At 38.9% G+C, this 26123-nt stretch overlaps 1 protein-coding gene across 2 annotated transcripts in view; it reads left to right on the forward strand.

Moving 5' to 3' along the window:
- The first annotated feature begins 6203 nt into the window (after positions 1-6203).
- Positions 6204-26123, forward strand: part of slc25a12 (solute carrier family 25 member 12) — a 100395-nt gene continuing 80475 nt past the window's right edge. The window contains exons 1-2 of one of the 2 annotated variants that reach the window (XM_028806300.2): positions 6204-6348; positions 7131-7184. In XM_028806300.2, coding sequence (XP_028662133.1) covers positions 6337-6348; positions 7131-7184 — 66 coding nt within the window. In that variant the 5' untranslated portion in view covers positions 6204-6336. The other variant, XM_028806301.2, reaches the window with a different exon arrangement.

The following is a 26123-nucleotide window of genomic DNA, read 5'->3' on the forward strand; positions in this document are numbered from 1 at the left end:
GGGGTTTCTCTTCACCATGGAAATGATTCTGCGATCATCCACCACTGTTGTCTTCCGGGACGTCCAGGTCTTTTCGCGTTGCTGAGTTCACCACTGCTTGCTTTCTTTCTCAGGGTGTACCAAACTGTAGATTTTACCACTCGTAATATTGTAGCAATTTCTCGGATGGGTTTTTTCTGTTTTCGCAGCTTAAGAATGGCTTCTTTCACCTGCATGGAGAGCTCCTTTGACCGCATGTTGTCTGTTCCAAGGTTATTATAGTTTTGCCTTTTTATATTAGTTTTTATTTCTATATTTTTTCTGACCTTACTTGGAAATTCAGTTTAGTTTTAGTTTTCCTTCGTTGTGTATTTTTAGTTTTAGTTTAGTTTTTATTTCACAAAGACATTTCTATTTTATTTTTATATATATTAGTTTCAGTTTTAGTTTTAGTAATTATGGCATGGAGCGCCTACGGAGTTAGTTTTGTGTCACAATCAGACAGAACTGTACACTTAACAGATTTGGATACGAGTTTAATGCTAGTGGAAGCTTACTACACTGCCTGGTTTACTATCTGGTTTTGTTTTTGTCTGATAAAAACAAGCATAATCAAACTAGACACTGAATATGAACAATTTTACACAATTTTATAATTTTTAAAATATTTTCTCATGAAAATCACAGGGGCTTAGGAAGAACAGGGCTCTTAGACTTGAATGAGTGTGCAGACCCCACCTAGCTGTATTGAGGGAAACAAAGAACAACAAGCATTAGTGTCAAGGTTAGGGACAGCGAGTCTTGAACAGACCACCATAAAGGACAGTAAACCGATAATGAGCAGAGTAAGAGCAGGTAATAGGAGTATGGACAGGCATAAAGCAACAGAGACAGCGTCTGAGATTAAGAACAACATATACATTACCTAAACCTGTTTATCCAGAGTAGGATTGCAGGAAATCTGGAGCCTACCGTAGCAGGTTTGGATTGAAGGCAGGATAAATCCCTGGTATGCAATATGTATGATATGGCTGATGTTAAGAACAAAAAGAATATGATATTTCAACTATCTATTTTGAGAGAGAAAAACATTGAAAAAAGGGAGACAAATATTTTAAAATATAATTCTGCTAATGGATTAGATTCACAATATCAGGTATTTTGAGTTGTGAATATGAACTAAAAAAGATAAATTAATAAATATGGAATAAATACAAAAACCCATTAGTATGTTTAGTTTTTCATCACTTGTCAGACTCTCTACCTTTGTTTGTATCGCTTCGTTGTTAAACAATGTTATTAAAGCAAAAGTAATTGGTCAGCAACAATATGCTGATCTTGTACGATGACCTAGTCAGTCTCTCGATCAGTGTCGTTTTATTATCAAAAACCGGGAGTGGACTCCCCTCAGCTTTCGTGTATGCTCAGATATGGGGATGGATATTTGAGGAGTAAACCGCAAGACAATGATTATTTTTTATATTATGTACATTAAGGAACCATCAACAACAAATCAAATTAATTATATATTGAACAATTATTATAAAAGTAAAGTTGAAAAAATCATACTCGTTTTTTTTTTCATACAGCTGCAGAGTCTGTGTTCAGGTAAAGTACCACTTCCGGGTGATGGATTTGGCCCAAAAGTTAATACAGATCTATAATTGTGGTGTAACATCCACATGCCGAATTTCATCTATCTAGTTGAGTTTTTGAGTTATTGTGTTTATACACACAGGCAGACACAGACATACATGCGTGCGCGTACACACACAATTCCAAAAAACAGTATTGTTGGACACTGGTTAGTCTATAACGTCAAGACTCATTAAAATATTGAAGTCGAATTTTTTCATGATTACTATACTTCGTATATGAGAAAGTAAAAACGATTTCTCCTGTGCAAAGTGGCAGGTGAATTGCTGTTAAAAAAAAGCAGACACCTGAGAAATAAACTGAAACATTACTCACTCGTGATTTTTCTGTCCACATGGTAAACGTTTTGTTGACCAGCACATTCTGATTTCAGCCATTTGAATTACATCTTGATGATACAACAAGCACAAAGAAAGGCGGCATGGAAATCTATTTCTCACGCTTTACGCACCCGCACTCAGCTTGCTCTGTCACCGCAAATGCTGTGTGAACAGCTGCCCTCAGTCACCAGCCGCCGTTCACTGGATGAATATATGCGGGCGGCACGTGGTGGATGACTTTCTGTTTTAGAGTTAAAACTTACAAGCGTTAAAGACTAACGGCAAGAATATTAATTCAAAAACGAAAACTAAAAATATTTTAGTAAATTATTATTTTATTTCAGTTAGTCTTTCCAGCTACTTTAATAGTTTTGTTTAGTTTTAGTTTTTCATTTTGGTTTTGTTAATTATTTTATTTCAGTTTACGAAAATGTTTTTTTAATAATAGTTTCAGTTTTGATTTTAGTTTTCGTTAACTATAATAACCTTGGTCTGTTCACAGCAAAATCTTCCACATGCAAGCACCACACCTCAAATCAACTCCAGGCCTTTTATCTGCTTAATTGATAATGACATAACGACGGACTTGGCCACACCTGCCCATGAAATAGCATTTGAGTCAATTGTCCAATTACTTTTGAGCCCCTGAAATGAAGGGATTGTGTTCAAAAATGCTTTAGTTGCCTCACATTTTTATGCAATCGTTTTGTTCACCCCACCGAATTAAAGCTGAAAGTCTGCACTTCAACTGCACCTGAGTTGTCTCATTTAAAATTCATTGTGGTAATGTACAGAGCCAAAATTAGAAAAAAGTTGTCTCTGTCCAAATATTTATGGACCTAACTGTATACTACGTGACGTCTACTATCTGCTTTTGGGGTGGTGAATTTTATTACTCTTCATTTTTATTTAATTTTATTGTAGAATCAACTCTCGGCAGCAGGGCCGCCGTGTGGCGCATGCGTACAGGCACCGTTCTCATCCCTTCCACCTTCACCATCACTTCCCCTACCTCTTCATATCTTAAATCATTCTTGAGGCAGATTGAAGACTTAAGTTCCAGCTTAAGTGAAAAATTAAAGAATACATACTAAATAATTGCAACACAAACACTGACCTAATCAGTTTTAACGTGAAAAGGTGTCAACAGAAGAAGAGAAGAAGCAGGCTGCTAGGGTGGCAGTCTAAGGAAGCAGCAAGCACATCAATATCTGAGCAAACGAATGGTAAACGTACAGAGAAAGAGGATGAAAACTATAAGTCAAGTGTATTCACTGCATGTTATCATGCAGTCCGCCATTACTGATGCCATGATAAAGGAGGACAAAGGAAAATGCATCCCATTCCACTCATGAAACACAGTGTTAACCGTGTGTTACAATAAAAACTTTAGAAATAAAGGAGTCATCAAAATTAAAAGTTATAGTATAACTATGCAGTTTCATATTTTTCACCGGAGTGCCGGTGGAAGATTGCTGGGAAGCACTTGGAGCACATCCGGGTGATTATAAAAGGGGCCGCCTCCCTCCGTTCGTTGGCTGAAGTCGCGTAGAAGAGGACGGAGCTCAGAGGAGAGGAATGGAGGCGGTCAGGACCTCAAGAAAGGCATTGTGTAGAGGGCCTAGACTTTGGGGTGATTAGTGCTGCGGCACTGGGTTTGTGTGTGTCATACTTGTATATAGTCTGTAAATAAACGTGTGTTGGGTGACAAAACGATGTCTGCCTGTCTGTGTCCGGCCTGTGCCCCACACTCTGTTAGAGGAATTCTTTTTACAAAGTACAATTTTAAGAACATTTTTGCCTGGACTTCCATGCCTGCGTTGCCAGGAACGATGAACTGCTGCAAAAAGTCACCTCATCTAAAAATATGCAACTGCATAGTTATACTATAACTTTTATTTCTGATGACTCATTTGAGATTTGTCAAATTAGTTGTTTTTAAAGTTTTCATTGCATCTGGTAACCCTAGTGATTGATGAAAGCCGGCCATTTTCGAGAAGGGTCTAGCTGCAGCTTACAATACCTATGACATAGATCAGGTAATGCCAGCGTCAGTCACAAAATGCCCTTTGACTGAGGTAACCCTCCTACAACCCTAATCTTAACCATAGCGTAACAGGACCCTAATGCTAATCATAGTCTAATGCAATGGGTGTTACATGACTGACATTGAGGGTGTTTCATGATGTTGGGGGATTACATGACTGACCTCATAGGTACTGCGGTCTGCAATTACACTCTATTGGGCCATTTTCACCTTTTTATAGGCAATGCCTTTCGGATGGAACCCTAGCCAGACCTGATAGGTTAATTAGGAATTTTAAATTGTATTCCTCTGTTTGCGTACACAACCACGCTGACATTTAACTTAAACATGTGTTTGCATAATTGTTCTTTTTACTTTCTCGTATACAAAGTCTAGGGAAAGTATTGTCTTCTTCTTTAGGCTGCTCCCATTAGGGGTTGCCATAGCGGATCATCTTCTTCCATATCTTTCTGTCCTCTGCATCTTATTCTGTTACACCCATCACCTGCATGTCCTCTCTCACCACATCCATAAACCTTCTCTTAGGCCTTCCTCTTTTTCTCTTGCCTGGCAGCTCTATCCTTAACATCTTTCTCCCAATATACTTAGCATCTCTCCTCTGTACATGTACAAACCAATGCAATCTCACCTCTCTGACTGTCCCACCTGAGCCGACCCTCTAATGTCCTTGTTTCTAATCCTGTCCATCCTCGTCACACCCAATGCAAATCTTAGCATCTTTAACTGTGCCACTTCCAGCTCTGTCTCCTGCTTTCTGGTCAGTGCCACCGTCTCCAGCCCATATAACACAGCTGGTCTCACTACCGTCCTGTAGACCTTCCCTTTCACTCTTGCTGATACCCGTCTGTCACAAATCACTCCTGACACTCTCCTCCACCCATTCCACCCTGCCTGCACTCTCTTCTTCACCTCTCTTCCACAGTCCCCATTACTCTGTACTGTTGATCCCAAGTATTTAAACTCATCCACCTTCGCCAACTCTACTCCACACAGCGGAGACCCTCACTGTCTTCAAACGTCGTCTGAAGACACACTTCTTTAAACAGCACTTGGGGGACTAAAGTCCCCATACTTTTTTCTACCTTTTTCTCAAAAAAAAAAAAAATTTTGTACTAACAACTTACTATTATTTTCTTCTAGCATGGTTTTGTGTACAACTTGGTCAGCGGTAACTTGTTTAAAGACAGTAGTTTTAATCCTAGCCTTAAAGACTGAAGAACAGTCGTAGACTACTAAGCACTGTTGTAAGTCGCTCTGGATAAGAGCGTCTGCTAAATGATGTAAATGTACTCCCTTCATCCTCACCATTCCACTGACCTCCCTCTCATTTACACGCAAGTATTCTATCTTGTTCCTACTGACCTTCATTCCTCTCCTCCCTAGAGCAGATCTCCACGTCTCCAGGATATTTCCAGGGAAAGTATTGTAATTATTTAAAAATTCAACAAAATCTCAATGTTTTAGACCTCCCCGAGTCCGAAATTGTGCATACAAGTATCAGGTACAAAACGTGGCTTTAGATCAACTTTTGAGCTACTTCTGCTAACCGGAAGTGGTACTTTTTTTATTCATGCAGCTGCACAGTCCGATTGATTCAACTTTACTTTTATAATAATTGTTCAATATATTATTTTGATGTGATTTGTTGTTGATGGCTCTTTAATGTCCATCCATTTTCCAACCCGCTGAATCCGAACACAGGGTCACGGGGGTCTGCTGGAGCCAATCTCAGCCAACACAGGGCACAAGGCAGGAACCAATCCCGGGCAGGGTGCCAACCCACCGCAGCTCTTTAATGTACACAATATAAAAATATAATCATTGTCTTGCGGTTTACTCCTTAAATATCCATCCCCCATATCTGAGAATACGAGAAAGTCAAGGAGAGTCCACTCCCGATTTTTTCACTTAGATCCTTACAGGCTCTTTTAATGATCGCCTCCAGGTCGGCAATGCCGAATCTCATCCCCTGGAGGTACAAAAAAAAATGCAAAAGCGCCTCACGCCCAACTTTTCCTGTACATTACTATGTAAACAATTCGCCTACGGCTGAAGAAATCGGCTCCACGCTTCTTGACCTTTCAGGAAGAGCGAAATCCCGGCCGACCTCAAACTTGCTGCTACACCTACTAAGCAGCGTTTGACGCCCGCCTGTCAGCTACTAACCAGCCACTAACCAGCCGCGGCACGCCTGTGCCCGCCCGGATGGGCTCAGACGTAACCCCGTTTTCGCGCCACTCGGTAACAGCCATCGAGCCCCACCCGCTTCTTTAACTCTCATTTGCATACGCGAGGCAAGCGCCTGCGCCACTTACTCGTGACGTCACACCCAGCATGGCGGTCAAGGTGACTCTGGCTACTATACCACTTTATGCACTCTTTACTACTTTTTATTTTTGAATATGTAACCATTTGTATTGTCAGTTATCCGGGGCAGCTATAAAGCGTGAGGATAATCAGAAAATGACGCCGTGAGTCATGCGATATGAGTGTGTTAAAGACAAGAAACAATTGCCTTGCCTGGGCTCTGCTGTATCTCTGCAACTGTTGGCCCTCAAGTCCGGCCTTGAGCTGCTGTGCTTTTAACCGCTTTATGATATGATTGGGATTGCGACATGCTCATCCCGTGCAGCTGGGACACCAACTGTGCCTTCCTGTCTACCTGTGTAGCGGCTTGTGTGAGCGCGCGTGCCAGGCACTTCGTTCATTATCGATCGTGCCTGCTTGCTGATAAGGAAGGTACCGCCAACAGAAGCTCGTAGCCTCCCGAGTGCTTCTTCTCGGCTGCTGCTCCGGCTCCTCCTGGATGCTTTGTCACCGATTGCGGAGAACAGCGTCGCTTTGGCTTGTGATTATCGGCTGCAAGTTAAAATGCAAAAGACAAACCAGTAGGCACGGAGGAAGTGTACACGCGGGGGGATGTTCTGCTTTCCAAAGCAAAAAAAATCCCCCCTCTGCGCTGTGGATGCCAGCTTCATGTAGTTCATAGATTGTACCTCATTGCCATCTAACAGGTTAAAATGAACTTCTGTCAGGCACAGGAATATGTTCGTGATTGTTCCCTTTTCTGTAAGTTGTTAATGTCTTTATGTATACTTGGCTTACATCTTGTTCTTCTCGCCTTTCAGCTGCTGTCAGTAAGGAGAGCTGATCCAAATGAGCTGAAGGGGATTTTTCTGAAGGTAAGGAACCTTACAGATTTTAAATGTAACAGTTTTGGTGTTATTATTCTATGTTCTGTGGAAAGTCTGATTTCTGAAACCACTGGAATATTTATATGTTGTTGTCATGTAGGGCACTCCTACTACTATTACTACCACCACCACTGCCATAACTATTGGAATCTTACAGATGACATTCAGATAGTTTGTTCTTTTAGCTAACATCTAACATTGGGTTGATTTGAATTTGTCCTAAATATGACTTGGTTTGATTATTGTCTCCGTGTCTGCATGGGTTTCCTCCCACAGTCCAACAACAACAACAACAACAACAACATTTATTTATATAGCACATTTTCATACAAAAAGTAGCTCAAAGTGCTTTACATAATGAAGAGAAGAAAAATAAAAGACAAAATAAGAAATTAAAATAAGACAACATTAATTAACATAGAAAGGAGTAAGGTCCGATGGCCAGGGTGGACAGAAAAAACAAAAAAAAAAACTCCAGAAGGCTGGAGAAAAAAATAAAATCTGTAGGGGTTCCAGGCCACGAGACCGCCCAGTCCCCTTTGGGCATTCTACCTAACATAAATGAAATAGTCCTCTTGGTAGTTCGGGTTTTTCACGGAGTCACTTGATGCTGATGGTCATACAGACTTCTGGCTTTTAATCCATCCATCATTGTTGGAACATCATGGTGCTTTGGGTAGATGGTGGCAAAGACATACAGGCTAGGTGCATTGGCGATTCTAAATTGTCCCTAGTGTGTGCTTGGTGTGTGTATGTGTATGTGTGTGTGTGTGTGCGCCCTGCCCAGGGTATGTTTCCTGCCTTGCGCCCAGTGTTGGGTGGGATTGGCTCCAGCAGACCCCCGTGACCCTGTAGTTAGGATATAGCGGGTTGGATAATGGATGGATGATTATTGTCCATTTTTTGGTCAAAAATTACTTTCTTATGTCAACAGTAATAACTGTTAATTAAAAAACAAGAAGTATTCTGTTTTGGTTCAATACCAAATATCTCAGAAAATGGTCAAATGAAGCCAGTTGTTAATATAATTTTTTTTTTATACACAACATTTTTAGGAGATCAGTTTAGTATATACCTTGGCCAAAAAAGTTTTACTTTTGTCCTGTTGTATCACAGTTTTGTTCCTTGGATAACCACTTTCATATCTAACACTGCCTCAAGTTCATTGTGTCCTTTTAGTTTATCTAATGATTGCTTAACTAGCCTGTACCAGATAGTGCAGATGTTTTGCGTACTGTACTTATTTCAGCATGTCACTCGGTTTAATATTGTTTCTTGGGTAACCATCTATGTATGCATCAGACCATAATTTGACCTGAATTTGTCCTTTTAGTTTATGTGCAGGTTGTTTGACTTGTTCATACCAGATAGAGCAGAAATGTTGTGTGTTGTGTGCAGTTAGTTCTAGTTGTACGTTTCAATCCATGCTAAGTACTTCCTTCACAAAGTCACTAAGACAGCATATTTTATCTGATGCCATCACAGCGATAAGTGTGAAATGAAGTACTTTGCTGATATTTTACGTAGTTGGTTTCATAGAAAATATTACTACAGACTGCTTTATCAAGCAGTTGGCCAACCCTGATAGATTAATTAGGAATTTTATATGGTACTCTGGTGTTTGTGTGCAGTGAGTGGGCTATATATGATTTGGTGGCATTCTGTATTTACTGCCTTACTTTTTATCCCCAATTTGGTTAAGTTTGTGTTATGCAGCTCATTATTCAGTGCAGTCTGTAAAGCAGTTCTAAGTGTGAGCAATTAGTAAACCAACCACGCCATGTAGTGTCTTTCACTGGGAATCAAAATTTTTTTTTTTTTCCACCAGTACTTAATGTGCAAGAATTCAATTTGGTAGCTTTGTAACAGAAAGCAACATCACAAATAAATACAACAAGTTAAACAACATAATGTACATTATAAAAAGTTGCAGGATAGTGTAGTTCTAAAGGAGATTGCAAATGAAAGTGTGTGTGTGTTTTAATGTGCATGCAATCACACATACACCTCCATCCATCCATCCATTTTCTGACCCGCTGAATCCGAACACAGGGTCACGGGGGTCTGCTGGAGCCAATCCCAGCCAACACAGGGCACAAGGCAGGAAACAATCCTGGGCAGGGTGCCAACCCACCGCAGGACACACACAAACACACCAAGCACACACTAGGGCCAATTTAGAATCGCCAATCCACCTAACCAGCATGTCTTTGGACTGTGGGAGGAAACCGGAGCGCCCGGAGGAAACCCACGCAGACACAGGGAGAACATGCAAACTCCACGCAGGGAGGACCCGGGAAGCGAACCCGGGTCTCCTAACTGCGAGGCAGCAGCGCTACCACTGCGCCACCGTGCCGCACATACACCTTCATATACGAAAAAAACATGAATAAGGGAGGAAGACCGGCTGAATGACAGGTTTGTGATGGCTATTGCTCTGGGAAAAGAATTGGTTATGTGTATATTAGTTTTATTTATTAACTGTCCTCAAGTGTTTAAAACAAAAAACCTGCAGCCATAGTGGGTCCCCAGGATTGAGTTTGGGAACTACTGCTTTAGTTGATGACCTACAAAGGCATGCAGAGATACAGGAGGCAATTGCTGTTCATTTGCACACATTTCAAGAGCCATACTGCACTTTTGCAATGAGCTGTAAGAGGAACAACAAATTTGTCCACATCTGTATATTGCATACCTCAATTGCACAAACCAGATCGAACAGAAATGTTCGAGTACCGTACTTGGTTAATTTTAATGGTATATTGCATCCATCCATCCATCCATCATCCAACCCGCAATATCCTAACTACAGGGTCACGGGGGTCTGCTGGACCCAATCCCAGCCAACACAGGGCGCAAGGTAGGAAACAAACTCCGGGCAGGGCGACAGCCCACCGCAGGGCACGCACACACACACACACAGACGCACCAAGCACACACTAGGGACAATTTAGAATCACCAATGCACCTAACCTGCTTGTCTTTGGACTATGGGAGGAAACCGGAGTACCCGGAGGAAACCCACGCAGACACAGGGAGAACATGCAAACTCCACGCAGGGAGGACCCTGGAAGCGAACCCAGGTCCCCAGGTCTCCTAACTGCGAGGCATGGTATATTGCAATCCATGTTAAATACTTCATAAAGTCATTAACCCAGTATATTTTATATGATGCCATCACAGGGATAAGTGTGAAATGAAGTACTTTGTTGAACTTTTACCTAGTGTTTCTGTTAAAAAATAGTACTGCAGACTGCTTTACCAAACAGTTGGCCAGATCTGATAGATTAATTAGAAATTGTATATGGTACTCTTTTGTTTGTGTGTATAAGTTGGTTGAATGACTGGTTGGCATTCTGTGCAAGGATATTTCCTGCAATACATCCGACTCCTCTTTCGGTTAACTTTGAGAATTTTGTTATGCAGCTCACTGTTCAGTGCAGACTGTAAGACACTTCAGAATGTAAGCATTCAGTAAACCAACCATGCCATGTAGTGTCTTTTCAATGGGAATAGTATCCCATCAGAATCAAAAAGTCATTTTTATTCACCAGTACATAATGTACAGGAATCTAACTTGGTAGCTTTGTAATAGAAAGCAACATCACAATTACATAAAACAAGTCAAACAACATACTGTACATTATAAACAGTTGCAGAATAGTGCAGTTATAAAGGAGATTGCAAATGAAAGCATGTGTGTGTTTAGTGTGCATGCACACATGTTCACACCTTCATATATGAAAGAACGCAGCTGAGGAAGACAGGCTAAATTACAGGTTTGTGAGGGCTATTGCTCTGGGAACGGAACGTAACTGGTTATGTGTATATTAGTTTTAACTGCCCTAAAGCATTTCAGGCGTGAAAGTTATGTAACTTGTCCATGCCGGACAGAACAGAAATGTTATGTGCAGTACTCAGTTAATCTTAATACTATATTATAATCCATGCTAAATACTTCACAAAGTCATTAACCCACCAGATTTTATATGATGCCATCACAGGTGGCGCAGTGGTAGTGCTGCTGCTCTGCAGTAAGGCGATTGTGGGTTTGCTTCCCGGGTCCTCCCTATGTGGAGAGCGCTTTGAGTAGTGAGAAAAGCGCTATATAAATGTAAAGAATTACTATTATTAAGTGTGAAATAAAATACTTTGTTGAAGTTTTACATAGTGTTTTTCTTAGAAAATTGTACTGCAGATTCTTCTACCAAGCAGTCGGCCAGACCTGATAGGTTAATTAGGAATTTTAAACTGTATTCCTTTGTTTGTGTGCATGAGTTTGGTTTTATGACTGGTTGGCAAGGGTATTTCCAGCAATACTTTTGACCCCTATTTCAGTTAACTTAGTTTGAGAATTTTGTGTTATGCAGCTCACTGTTCAGTGCAAGCAAACAGTAAACCAACCATGCCATGTAGTGTCTTGTACTGGGAATAGTATCGCATCAGAGGTAAAATAATTTTTATTCACCAGTACTTAGTGTACAGGAATTTAACTTTGTAGCTTTGGAGGTACTTAATGTTATTTGCATGTATGTGATGAGGTTTTCTGTTATAAGTTAAACAACATACATAATAAACAATTGCAGAATAGTGCGGTTATGCAGGAGATGTGCAAATTAAAGCATGTGTTTGTTTAGAACGTATGCACACACACATCCATATGCATATGCGTAAACTCACACAAGCACACACACACCTTTATATATGACAGAACACACAAATAAATGAGGAAGACAGGCTAAATTACAGGTTTGTGACGGCTGTGGAAGAGAAACTGGTTAGCTTTGTTAGTTTTAGTTTTTATTGTCTTAAAGCGTTTAAAGTGTGAAAGTTATTTAACTTGTCCATTCCATATAGAGCAGAAATGTTTTGTACTGTACTCAGTCAGTTTTTATGTTATTACAATCCATGCCACATACTTCACAAACTCATTAACCCATCATATTTTATATGATGCTGTCATAGGGGTATGTGTGAAATAAAGTACTTTGTTGAAATGTTAGTGTTTTTCTTGGAGAATATTACTGCAGAGTGCTCTACTAAGCAGTTGGTCAGACATGATAGGTTAATTAGGAATTTTAAATTGTACACCTGTGGTTGTGTGCATGAGTGTGCTTTATGACAGAGGAGAGTTTTTGAAATAAGTGATGGCCTGGGTAAGATGAGTCCGTGGTGATCCATTTTTGGCATGGTTTATCACAGTAGATGCATACTGGTCCGTAACAGATGGAAGCGCACAGCAGATTATTTCCTCAGTAGAACTCACAACGTGCTGTCATTTATTTCTGGAGTGGACTGTTGCTGAACCAAACCCGACAGCAATGGAGAATTATCATCACACTTTTAGTCGCATCATACATTTAATAGATTATATACAGCTCTATGAAAAAAGGGTGGCGCAGTGGTTGTGCGTGCTGCCTCGCAGTAAGGAGACCTGGTTCGCTTCCCGGGTCCTCCCTGCATGAAGTTTGCATGTTCGCCCTGTGTCTGCGTGGGTTTCTTTCCATAGTCCAAAGACATGCAGGTTAAGTGCATTGGCGATCCTAAATTGTCCCTAGTGTGTGTGCTTGGTGATGTCCTGCAGTGGGCTGGCGCCTTGCCCAGGATTTGTTCCTGCCTTACGCCCTGTGCTGGCTGGGATTGGCTCCAGCAGACCCCTGTGACCCGGTGTTAGGATATAGCGGGTTGGACGATGACTGACTATGAAAAAACTCTGTCAAATCTCTTTACATTGTAGATAGTCTATAAATTAGTAATTTTTTATCACCTTTCCCCATTAACAGTATCATATTTTATTTTATTTTTTTTTTTTGAAAGCAACCACGCTTAAGCATTACATGGCTTTCAGTCACTGGGTGTGTCAGATTTTCTGACTGCTAGTGTTGATCTTGTTTCTGGACTGTGTTTACATGACTGAAAATTGCTGGCCCTGTCACATTTAGTGACAGTACAGGTACACTGACCTTCCAGTGCAGTTATGTTTGCCCCTTTTTTGACAGTCAATGACATGCTTCTTGACAGAGCTGATACTGTACAAAAGATTAACAGGTATGGCAAGTTCACTAGCAATCTTTGCCCTTTTTCTTTTTTCTCCATTCTATTTGGTTCATAAAACTCAAGACAACAGACAGATAAGCTTCTATTTTGCTTGTGAGGTCCAAACTACCCATATTCCTTATTCCTTGTTGCTTCAAAATATATATTGTACTTTGAATGAGCATTCATTAGTTGTTAGCTGTCATGCGCACAGAGCCTGTTGCTATGGCTGAAATCAAAATAAAACCAGTTTGAAGTTTTTCGGAGAAGGTCCTGAACAAGTTGGAATGAGTTTCTGGGCGTGTCGTATTATTCAACTGTCTTCACAAGACAGTGCCGCCGACTGTCTCGCTAAGATTTAGTAAATGAAAGATATGACTGAAAATCTCTGGAAAGGTTGTATAAGGTAACATGGCCTTTGGTTATTAATGCCACAGAGTGATGTTCACCAAGTGTGAAAAGCATTCTGCAAAGGACAATATTGCAGATTACTTTTCATTGCAGTTAGTCATGTCAAATGATAATGCTATGAACACAATTTTATGAATTGCTTTGCAGAGAAGTGAATCAGTCATTTGTTTATCCATTTGCATGACAAGCATAAGGAAAAGTGCTTTACAGAACATTTGGCAGTGTCATGTTACAATACTTGTTCTTCAAGTTCATTGTTTTGTGATTTTGAAAAAGAAACTTACAACTTGAACTGCATTTAGGAAGATTAATATCCTCTCACATTTTTAATTGAACTATGTAATAAAAGTAATACTATTCCTCTTGCATTCTTGTTACTGCCTTGTTGTTAATGGTTTACTTTCTTAATACGTGTTGCTTTTAATATGACCACTATTCTTTTGGAACTTCTTAACATGATCCCTTCTATCTAAGAAGCTACGAAAAAACAATGGTTTTTGGGTGAAGTACAACTTTTGACCTAAGGTGATAGGTTTGAAATCCTTCATTTATTAACCCATTTTCTGAACCTGCTCTTTTATTACACTGTAAGAATTGGCTCTGGGCGAAACACCAGTACATCATAGGATACAATCAGTCACTCACCTACGCTCATTCACTCACATGGGCAAATTTAGACTCCAATCCACTTAACTGTATGTGTTTAGAATGTGGGAGGATGCATTCAAAGTAAAGAAATAAACAACTGACAAAACATGCAGTTAGGCGGGTATATGTTTTAGAGAACAGTATGTTTAAAAGTGTTTGAGTACTGCTTTACTTTATTTTAATCTATTATGAAGGTAGCATATGTGACCTTAATGTTTTTAGAACTGAGGACACATTGGTACTCGTGCCCAACTGCTGGTTACCAGTTTAAATATAGTACATTAGCAAACACCTGGCAGATGCCTTAAGCTGTCTTATTTGTTTTACTGAAGAAAATTTTATTTTTTTTGTTCTGGTTCACTTTATTTTCAGCTAAGTCCCCTATCCAGGATGTCCTAAACAGATGCAATGTTTCCTTTTCTTGAAGATCTATTTTTTTTACAGGGCGATAGTTGTCAGATGAGCCAGCCGTCATGGGGTTTAAAGTCCAGAGCCTTAGCTACTCCACTGGCAGAAAACTACTTTTTGACTTTTTCCTCTCTTTTGATTTTTGGTAAAATCTTTGTATAGAATACATTGTACATTTTGATAGTAGACTTTTTGAAGTACTCCATCAATACTGTATTTTCCAAAAAATAAGAAAAAAGACTAAAGGAATACATAGTCTTTATTCACCAAGGTTGAAAATACATGTGAAAGATGATACTAAGGTATGATTATAAGTATTCTGTTGAGCTTAACTCTGGGTATTCAATTGTCAATAACTTCCGGTATCTCAGAAAATGGTCAGATGAATGCAATTTTTTATTTAATTTTTAGGAAGTCAGCTTAGTGAATGCCTTGTCCAAAAGCTTCTTTTATATCACAGAAAATCTCCGTTCATATTTGTAAGGTTTCGTTTGTTTCTTCCTTACTTCAGGATTATTTCCTTTGTACATGTATTATTTAATTAGCATATGTTGTTAACAGTTTACATCAGGTTTTTTTTTGTAAGTGTGCATCCATTTTATTCACATTACTTTTTGATGCCTGTTAGTTCTAGTCCACTGTCATACAAGTTAACTATGGCTGCAATACGAATGACTTTCCTAATTCTGATGTCACAATGCTGGACTTTTATTCATTGGGCATATCAGGTTTGACAACTGCAGTTGCTAATCATGTTGCCGTATCCTGTTGACTTAAATGACTTAAGATAGGTGAGCATGTCTGAATTTACCAACTACGTGCTGCCCTTCCAGCACCTCCATGCGTGCTGCTTTTTGTTATGGCCAGTAGTGTGCCGCCTGACGGAGCCGATGCTGTTAGAAGGAATAGCAGGTACAGCAAGTTCAGTCGCAGTCTCTACCCTTTTCTTATGTCCATTCTGTCATGCTACAAAAGCTGAGCTTCTTTCTTTTTGTGAGGTCCAAAACTTTCTATTCCATGATGTTGTTGCATCATGGTTGTCGGCTCTCATGCACATAGAGCCCATCCCAATGACTAAAGACTTGATGGAGTGAGTCGTGGACTAGTTGTAATAAGTCACTGGGCATGTCACATTGTGCAATTTGTTTCATGGGAACCCGCTGCTGACTGCTTACAACTTGCTATTGATTATAAAAATGAAGGGTACAACTGGAAATTGCAATAAAAGTCCCGTAATGTGACTTGGCCTTAAGCAAACTTGTCTGAATAGGCAGAGAGGATAATGCGGTTCTAAAGGTATGTTTCATATTTGTAAGTTAAAGACAAGTGATCAATATATAGCCTAAGGGTATTTTCTTTTTCAGTTTTCTAGGGGAAGGCTCCTGTTTTGTGTCATCCAGTTAGTTAGTTACTAGTATCACTTTGTTGTTTAACTTTAGTTATCCCTCTGTATGTTGTTCCATTCTTCTCCTTGCTAGTTTGATGCTCTGATTGATGTTGTGTTTCACTTACTTTGCAATGTATCCTTTCATGTTTGTTGGATTTTATTTTCTTGTTTACATTGTAAAACACCATTTTACCTTGCTTGATATGAAAAGTAGTATATACAGTTTTGATTGTTGTTACGGTGTATGGCTCAGTGGTTAGTAGTTCTGCCTCATGTATATGGAGGTCTGAGTTTAACTCCCATGGCTGTTTTCAATGTGTGTGTTCTACATTCTTCCCATTTTTGTATGGCTTCTTCTCTAGGTGCTCTAGTTTTCCCAAAAAGGTGCCGCTAACTTTTCTCAGTAGCTCTGAGTGGGCCTTGTGTTTGTGTGCGTGAGTGGATCCTACAATGGACTGGTTCCTACACAGTGCGACTTGCACCCAGTGCTATCAGAATGCAAACTGCTTCTTGGTCACCTGTAAGTGTTTTAAGCAGGTCTGAAAATGATACATAGTTTCACTGTGGAAAAAAAATTGTATAATATACTTGACAGTGTGGCAGATTCTTTACATTAGTATTGTAGAGTAGCAAGATTCATTAAACTGACAAGGTGTAGACTCTTCTCTTAAATTGTACTTAAATAACAAAGGACCATATTTTGTATATTTGTTTTTTCTGTTAGGGTTGTTATCTTGATATGACTTACTGTCGGTATTAGTGAAGAGATATGTAAGTCGTAGGACCAATTCTAAAATATATAGTAGTGTCAGTTCAATTCAGTTTATTCAGCTGCTTTTTATTCTTTAAAATTGGTTGATTGTAATATGATATTTCCATTTACCGTTGCATAATGTGTTTAGTTAGAAATAACAGCAGCATGCCTTGGTAGACTACAGGTTAGCTAGATGATTTGTAGATCGATAGTACTTCTTTTTCTCCAATGTGAACTGTGTGAATATATAAGTACATATATTTCAGTGTTTAAATTTCATATAATTGAAAGTTTTTTTTGTTTTTTTTTTTAATACGCCTTCTTGTTTCCAGTGCTTACTCTTTTAACCTCTACTGTCAACATAACTTCATTACACTGCTCTTCAAGGTTGATAACTTCTCTTTCTCCTTATTTAGTTTTCCTCATACCTATATTTAAAGTCAAGCCCCATGGTTGCAGTTTTTATAGGTCAGTGGGATGACAGGTGCATGTCATCCAAATGTCACCATCATAGTGGAGTTGTGTAAGTTTGTCTTCATTTTGAATATAAGTTTATAAATAAATACATGCTTACTGTCAAAATGTACAGAAAGAATTTGATTTAGTCACAAAAATATTAACACTGTAGTTAAAAAAAAAAAAAAAAAAAGTTAAAAGCAGGAAAACATACTAAGCAGTTGGAAGTAAAATGAAATAAAAGCAGTTTCAAACAATATTATATGTTATCTTTAATTATCTTTCTTTTGGTACGGATTTATTTACTAGTGAGCCATTCTTGTAAAGTATGGGAAAAATCCTTTATTCATTAACCAAAAAAATGTCGATATTAGTGTTTTTGGTACTTTTCCCAGTAGTGTTTATAGACTGTAGCCTTGAGAAACACCTTCCGAGCTGAATGACTTTTTTATGGCTTTGATGGTTTTGCTTTTATTTTATTTATTTTTTAAATTTTTTTTCTTCAAAGTCACAATTTGCCTTTACCTATTTAAGGTTGTATTGACCACTTTATAAACATAATATATTTTGTTGTAAAAGTAATATTTTTGTTTTCTGAATACTAGTTCAGTAGATGGGCGGCGCAGTGGTAATAATATAATAATAATAGTGCTACTGCCTTGCAGTTAGGAGACCTGGGTTCGCTTCCTGGGTCCTCCCTGCGTAGGGTTAGGTGGATTGGCAATTCTAAATTGACCCTAGTGTGGGTTTGGTGTGTGTGTGTCCTGCGGTGGGTTGGCGCCCTGCCCGGGATTTGTTCCTGCCTTGCACCCTGTGCTGGCTGGGATTGACTCCAGCAGACCCCCGTGACCCTGTGTTAGGATATAGCAGGTTGGAAAATGAATGGATGGATGGAGTTCAGTAGACTTTGAAAGCCTGTATATATTGCAAGATGAATTAATACATCTTTTGTCTTGTAAAGTTTATTGTTAACTCCTAATATATTTAATTTGCCAGAAGAAAACCTCAATGTTCAGTACAATGTTTCATGAAAGCAAAATACAACTACACTGCTTTATTTTTGTATTTTTTAATTAAAATTGACAAGATATTATTATTATTAGACTGTGTAAGTGCTGAAGTCTTTAACCACAAACAGTCTGCTTATGAATGCAGTGTGGTATGTGTCCATGCTTAGTCAGTTTGCTTGGGTTTCCACCAGTGTTTAGGGTTGTGTGTTTAAAGTAACACACATTCATTTATTCATTAAAGTAATGAATAACATAACGCAGGGGTGCCCAATTCCAGTCCTGGAGGGCCGCAATGGCTGCAGGTTTTCATTCTAACCCTTTTCTTAATTAGTGACAATTTTTGCTGCTCATTAACTTCTTTTGAATTCATTTTATTTGACTTGCTCTTGAAGACTCAGTCCCCTCAATTGTTTCTTTTTCCTTAATTAGCAGCCAAACAGTAACGAGATACAAAATGAGCCAAAACAAGACCAGCAAACTGTGACCATCATACAATATTTGAAAATAAAGAAAGGTGAAGGTCTCAGAAATGCTGATCTGCTCTTAGAAAAGAGAAAATCCACAATTTCGGGAATGTCTGCTATCGCACAATGAGAGCAGCAACAAGCCATGGAATTAAAGAACGAGTTTAATTAACGACAAGACCCATTAAGCAACTCATTAAGCAACTGGTTGGAGTGAAATTGGTTGGAGTTTGAGACCCTGACTTAGTTGGTCTTTTGTTGGCTCACTCACTTCACATTTCATTTAATTTCTGTTTGGGTGCCATTTAAGGAAAGAAATGAAGCAATTTAGAGGAACGATGCAGAAATTTAGGGAAACATTTCTTAAAAACCAAGTCAATTAAAATGAATTCAAAAGAAGTTAATTAGCAGCAAAAACAGATCACTAATTAAGAAAAGGGTTAGAATGAAAACCTGCAGCCACTGCGGTCGTCCAGGACTGGAATTGGGCACCCCTGACCTAACGCAATACTTATTTTATTATAAAGTAAAACTACCTGCATTACTTTAAAAAAAAGATTAATCTTACTGCAGAAGCTTATTTTTGTCACTCAAACAACAACAATTACTGTGTTATTTCACAGAAGTATTGCTGTTGTTTGCAAAAAAATTTCCCTCTTGCTGTTGGTATGACCATGCACATACCCGCTCCGTCTGTATGGTGGTGGCAGCTAGTGAGGGAGAGGTTAAGCATGTGCGTAGCATGTAATCAAGTGAAAAGAACTGAATAAAAGTTTTAGATATACATTCTAATCCTGCATTTGGCAGCCCAGTTTAGGGTCAAAGGGAGCCAGTACTTATCAGAGAAGCACAGGATCTAAAGCAAAGAAGCAAACGTGGTGAATGGCACGCTAGTCCTTTGCAGGGCTCAGTTGCAGAGCCAATCAGAAAAGAATGCGTTCAATCCAATAAAAGAAACCTACAAAGTGTCTGCTTATTTTATATCCAGTCATTTGCTATAGTTATTTTAAACCGTGTGAGCTAATGATGCCATGGCTAATGTTCATACCGTGAATTTTCGGGGGTTTGCGTTGGAGATGGAAAAAGGAGGTGGATGTCATTTACTTCGCAGTACACAAAGGACTAAATACATTTCTAAAACAGAAAATTCTCAAGATTTTGCAGTGTTTCTGATCAGTTTCATGTAGGTTCATATACAGTATGTGCTTAGGATTTAGTAACCAATGCTAACCAATGAAATGTGAAGTTTTCCAAGAAGAAAAAAAAGGAGGAAAAAGCAATGCAAAATTATTTTATTTGTAACAGATTATGTTTTGTAATAAGTATATGATATATTTAGTTACTTTTTGTGGTAAATAATGAGTATTGTAACCAGGTTACTTTTAAAAGTGACATTCTCCAACACTGCTTTTGACACACATCCCAAAAAGTTTAGGAAGACTGGCCATCTTATATTGGACCAGTCTGAGTTAGTGTACCAAGTGGTGACACCTCATCCAGAGATCCTGCCTTTTTCTGTTAATTGCAGCATAAGCTCTGCCTTCCGTGGATCATAAATGTGAATAAATGGATTTAGAAAATGGATAGATTGAATTTGAACCTTTACTCTTGTGGACCTGTGTGTTTTAAGACAAACATTTTCTTAAATAAGGCTTTATTAAAGGACTGTCGTAATCGTAAACTGTTTACGTTTCTGCAGTATTTGAACTTTGGAGGTTAGTCTGTAGTGTGCTTTGAAAAGTGCAGTGTGATTTGTGAGGTTTTGGTTTGAGGTCTCAAAAAACCACAGGAAGCTCATCTGGAGGCACCTGGAGCACATCCGGGTTGACATAAAAGGGGCCGCCTCCCTCCATTTGTCAGTGGAAGAGAGGAGTGGAGGTGGTGAAGGAAGGCATTGGAAGAGGCCTGGATTGAGGGTGCTTGGTGCAGGGGCACTGGGTTGTGGACTTTACTGTAAATATGTACAATAAACGTGTGTGTGGTTTTGAACCATCAGTGTTTGCCTGTCTGTGTCCGGGCTGGTTCCCACAGCGAGTATATATGGTAATTGCTGTTATTTTAAAGGCAAAAGAGAAAATGAACAAAAGAAGGCTGAAAATGATTTTGGCTTGGACATGTTGTTCCTTTCAGGTCCATTGGTCATTCTTCTATATAAATTGACCAGAACGGTCAGAGACTAGTTCAACCTTGTTGTAATATCCCACAGATATGTCTTTTTCTGTGAGCTTTTCTTCTATACTAGGGAGGGAAACAGAGACTGAATTAGTGACTGCCCTGCAGCTTGTCGCTTCTCCCAATGTGAATTAAGGTCAACCCCCACAAGAACCTTGCCATGCTTGTGTGATTGTCAACATGTTAACATGTTATTTAAACAACATATACTGTCACTCTTTGAAAGCCACTTATTTGTTTAATTTCACAGTAAAAAAAAAAATGAATAGCACATATTCTGTCTTTAATTTTTGCAGTAATAACTTGTTCAAAACCTGCATAATTGTATACGGGGTTGGCAAAAGTAGGTTTACTGTTGGATATTATTTATTAATTATTGTATTACTTATTTGTATAGGCTATATGCACACTCTCTTGTCGATTCCGAGTCAGCCAGCTGCTTCACTTCTGGTGCTGATATCAAAACAGACTAATGATGGTGTGTGATTACATTAGGCTTCTTTAAAAGAATAGAATTTCAATAATTAGTCATTAACCTTGGACAGTTGAATATGTATGTAAGCTTAATACATAATAACACAAATCTGCTAGACGTCTTATCTTGTAAAAAGAATTTGTCTCTGTCTGAGACAGTAAAACTGTCAATGCCAAACCATTCTAAGGGTCTCAATTGGTTTCCTCAGCTGGAGGATCTCCTGTGTTAGAGACAAGTTTTCATCAAGCACTAGGTTGACAACTGCTGGATCTGGAGCCAAAGTATAGTCCTGGACTTCGAGGATTTTATCATCGTCCTCCTTCTTGGCCGGTGTGTCGTTCTGCATCGGTCGCTTTCTCCTCTCCCAAATCCCTGGTCTTGAAAGTGAAACAATGCAATAAGCACTTACTTCTTCAACATTCAACACTCTGACTTACACCCTGACTTATGAAAGTCCTCTCTCTTTATTTTTTTTTAATGCCAATACTAACCGTAAAGTTCTGTCTCAGATAGCGATGATCCATTTAGATTGGGTTTCCACATTGGAGGGACATGTATGAAAACTGATTACCTTGTTACACTTACTGGAAGCTTGACATAAAGGTACACAACAATGTTCAAACTGTGGAACTATCTGTACGCTGAAACTTAAACTTCTTTTTCTCAGACATTCTCTCCACTGAAGAAAAATCACTACTGCAGTATGGACAACAGAAGTGACTGAGCTGGCTAAGGTTTCGCTGGAAGTACGTCAGCACTACCCTGTGCATATAGCAAATTCTTTGTCTTTGTACTGTGCGCCAAAGTGTGCTTGAGTGTAGCAAGTAGACTACAAGAATCTGTAAATAATGAAGGCCGGTAATTGCACTGTGCCATTGTAACATTCGTTTGAGTTAATAAAGTTAATAAAGCTAATGTAATAATTATAACCTGAATGTCTTTTTCCATACAAACAACTGTAAACCCATTTTTGTCCACCCCTGTGTTTCATGTATTTAAATAACATAAGTAATCTGGAGTGGAATTTAGGATTTAAAGATCTGGTTGTCATGTTCATAAATGATTTTTCAGGTATTATGTGCAATGTGAAAAAAGTTGAAACCAAATACAGGTAAAATTCTGTTACAACGAATATCTTTACAGCGAAACTTTCATTACAACAAAGTAACAGTTTCCCCATATGACATGAGTCTATAGAAATCTCGTTACTAAAAAGTACATTCATCAGATACATTCATTACAACGAAGTGCCCAGAACACCTTGAAATGCCTGAATGAATCATCTACAGAGCAGTTAGTTCTGTGGTTGCAGCTCAGTTGTGCACAACGATCCCCAAACAGAAACACTGTAAATTTTCTCTTTCTTCGAACTTTGCTCGAACTGTTTTTTTTGCTGTTCGGTGGTTTTCAGTGATACCTTTTGCTTATCGCTTGTCAGCATTTTGTTTGAAAAACATCCATTGGCATTTAACTCATTGTCACCCTCCTATTGAAACGGCAGCCACGAAAAAATGATAACAGTTCATATTAGAGAAAAAAAACAAAATTTTTTGCAGCACTCGATTGCGGCAAAAAGAAAAAAGACGTTGCTAGTTAATTCGGAATTCTGCCATCGACACTGTCAACTTTCTTGAAAGACCGAAGAAAAAAAAAAAAAAAAATCTCTGGTTGCAAACGTATGTGAACTGCTGCATTTGAAGATGTCCATAAAGCCGTTTTTATGTGGTTCAGTGATGCTCGTTCAAGAAACATTCCTGTTAATGCGGCACTTATTCAAGAAAATGTGACGTTTTTTAACACTTTTGGGACCTCCCCTAACTGGACAACACGCCGAAGAGCGTCCTGAAATGCGATCACCACGTCTGTGGAAGACTGTTTATCTGTTGCTGGGGCAACAGCAGGCTCACAGCTCTGCTGCGTCTCTCCGCCAAAGCAAACAGAAAAGATCTCGATGGGTGATGCAAGGAACAATGTAAATGCAGGGAACAGGATTACTTGGCCACTAACCTGGTCACAATCCTGCCTGACTGCTGTGTCTGTGTATAGGAGAGTGGCAGACCCCGCTACAATAAATAACCTGCTGTTCCTGTTTCAAGCTGAATAAAGCTGGTTTTGCTAAAGTACTGAGACTCAGCCTTCGTGTTTTAGGGTGTAAGACAGCGACTTATAGTGCGACCCCGATCTTTTAGGATTCACTTCTGTGGCGCCTCACTGCACTACTGTGAGCCTGCTGTTGCCCTGCCCCGGCAACGGACAAACAATCTTACACAGACGCAGCAATCGCGCTTCGGGATGCACTTCAGTGTGTTGTTCCCGTTGGGTGGGGGGGATCCCAAAAGAGTTCAGAAACCTCACAATATGAAGAAGAAGAAAAGTATGATTCAGCTTCTGATTGATAACTACTGCCCACAACATGCTTCCACATTTAGATAATGTTTGCATTGAATTCCTCGCACCTAATTGCATGGCAGTTCTTCAGCCACTGGATTTGGGCATCATTCGCTCCCTGAAAGTGTATTATCGCAAGAAAATGCTGAGAAAAATTATCGTCCGCATAACTTGTAGCAAGGAGGATATTAAAATTAACTCGCAAGATGCTATTGAAATGATTGCAAACGCCTGGATGCAACAAATACAGAATCTCATTACAACAAAATATTTTTAGGTCCCTTGCAGTTCGCTGTAACGGAATTTTACCTGTATAATGTGTATGTATATCATAATGGAGAAGAAAGCATAATAAGAATGTTTTTATTTAAGATTACAGAGCTTAATTTTTAATGTCTCTTTCACTCACTGAAGAGAAACTATTTTTGAACATCTTTTTATAGCAATTTTTAATTAGGGCATATGTTTAACTTGAAATGTTAAACGTTGCCTTGGATATGGACTCGCATATTTTAATTATCGTAGGGGTAGTACAGTTATGGTTAAAATGTGGATTTTGGCTCACAAAGCAAAACAATCAGTGATTAAATTCCTCTCGATTACATAGCTCGTACGTAAGCAAACATCTTGAGATGAAACTAAAATACTTTAAAATGAATTGCATTTACAGTTTTGTTAAAGAAATGTGTATCTTTTTATTCTCCCTCTGGTCAAGGTGACAGAATGATGAAATGTTTAGTGCTGCTGCCTCATAGTTTCATTGACCAGGGTTTAATACCCAATCACTAATTGCGTGAAGTTTACATTTGCTTTCATTATCCACATACATTTATTTCTGTGTATGCTGGTTTCCTCCCAAAGATGTACTGTATTAATTGGCCATCTCTAATTTGACCCAGTGTCTGCTGCTATGCTGCTCTGATAGTCTTTGGTTATACCTGTGGCACTTTACTGGAATAAGCAGGTGCTGAAAGCTGGTGAATGAACCTTCCAAACACGAATGATAGATTTGAGAATAAGTATGTGCTTTACAGGGTATTCAGAAAGTGTTCAGACCCCTTCACGTTTTTTCTCATTTTGCTGTATTGCAGCCTTATGTTAAAATGATTTAAATTAATTTTTCCCTCATCAAGCTCCTCATTATTCACAAAGCAATAACAAGATTTTGAGAATATTTGCTAATTTATTTAACAAAAAAAAAACTGTTTTCAGAACTTTTACTCATTTTTTCATTTAAACATCTTTGGCAGCGAACATGGCCTGGAGTCTTCTTTTATATGACACAGCAAGATTCCCATAACTGAATTTGAGTCTTTCTGCCATTCTTTGTTGATCTTTTTAAGCTCTGTTAGTTTGGAAGGAGATGGTCAGTGGACAGTTATTTCCAGGTCTCACCAAGGATTCTTGTTTGGGTTCAAGTCCAATCTCTGGCTCATCCACTCAGAAATATTCACAGAGCTGACCCAAAAGCACTCGTCTTTTGTCTTTGCTTTGTCCTGTTAGAAAGTGAAGTCTTGGCCCAGTTTAAGGTCCAGAGTGCTCTGGAACAGGTTTTAATTAAGAATATGTCTGTACAACTTTTTCTCAACCCTGACTAGTTTCTCAGTCCCTGCCACTAAAAACAACCATACAGCATGCTACTGCCACCTAAATGCTTCATTGTTGGAATGATTTTGCACAGGTGATGAGGGGTGCTTGGTTTCCTGCAAAAATGATGCTAGTCTTAGTTTCATCAGACCAGAGAATCTTGTTTTCCACAGTCTGGGGATCATTCATAACATTGTGACTGCTGACAGTAGATGTGACATGAATTAATTTTCATCGAACAACACATATACAGTAAAGTGTTTTTGCCTAATGTTTGCTTTAGAACAGCACTGGAATGCAGCATGGCATGGTGTTTGCAAAGACGAGGTCGCTGAAATGAAACTTTGTAGTCAACATGTTCTGAGGTTAAACCTGCTTTATTGAAATATGTGATGATGGAAAAAGTTCACAGCCCATTGTGTGTTAGAAGCACGTCTCTTATAAATGAGGCAAATCGAGACAAACAAGAGAAAGGAGGGGAGAAGAGGGAATTTAATTAAATACAGACGCTGATTAAGAAATTAGATGCTCAGAGAATCCACAGCCACATTTCTCCCTAGGACCATGATTAGGTTGCTCAGATATAGAAAAGAATGTTTATTATTTTAAAATGTCTGTCCAAACACCATAGTTGTTTAAAGAAATGTACAACTAAGTCTATAAACAGATAGTGATTTTTTTTTTTGGTATTAGTTCAATAACCGTTCTTTTTTTAAATGTTGTGGCGGACG

The sequence above is a fragment of the Erpetoichthys calabaricus genome, chromosome 8 (assembly GCF_900747795.2).
Source record: "Erpetoichthys calabaricus chromosome 8, fErpCal1.3, whole genome shotgun sequence".
In the NCBI taxonomy this organism is placed as follows: domain Eukaryota; kingdom Metazoa; phylum Chordata; class Cladistia; order Polypteriformes; family Polypteridae; genus Erpetoichthys; species Erpetoichthys calabaricus.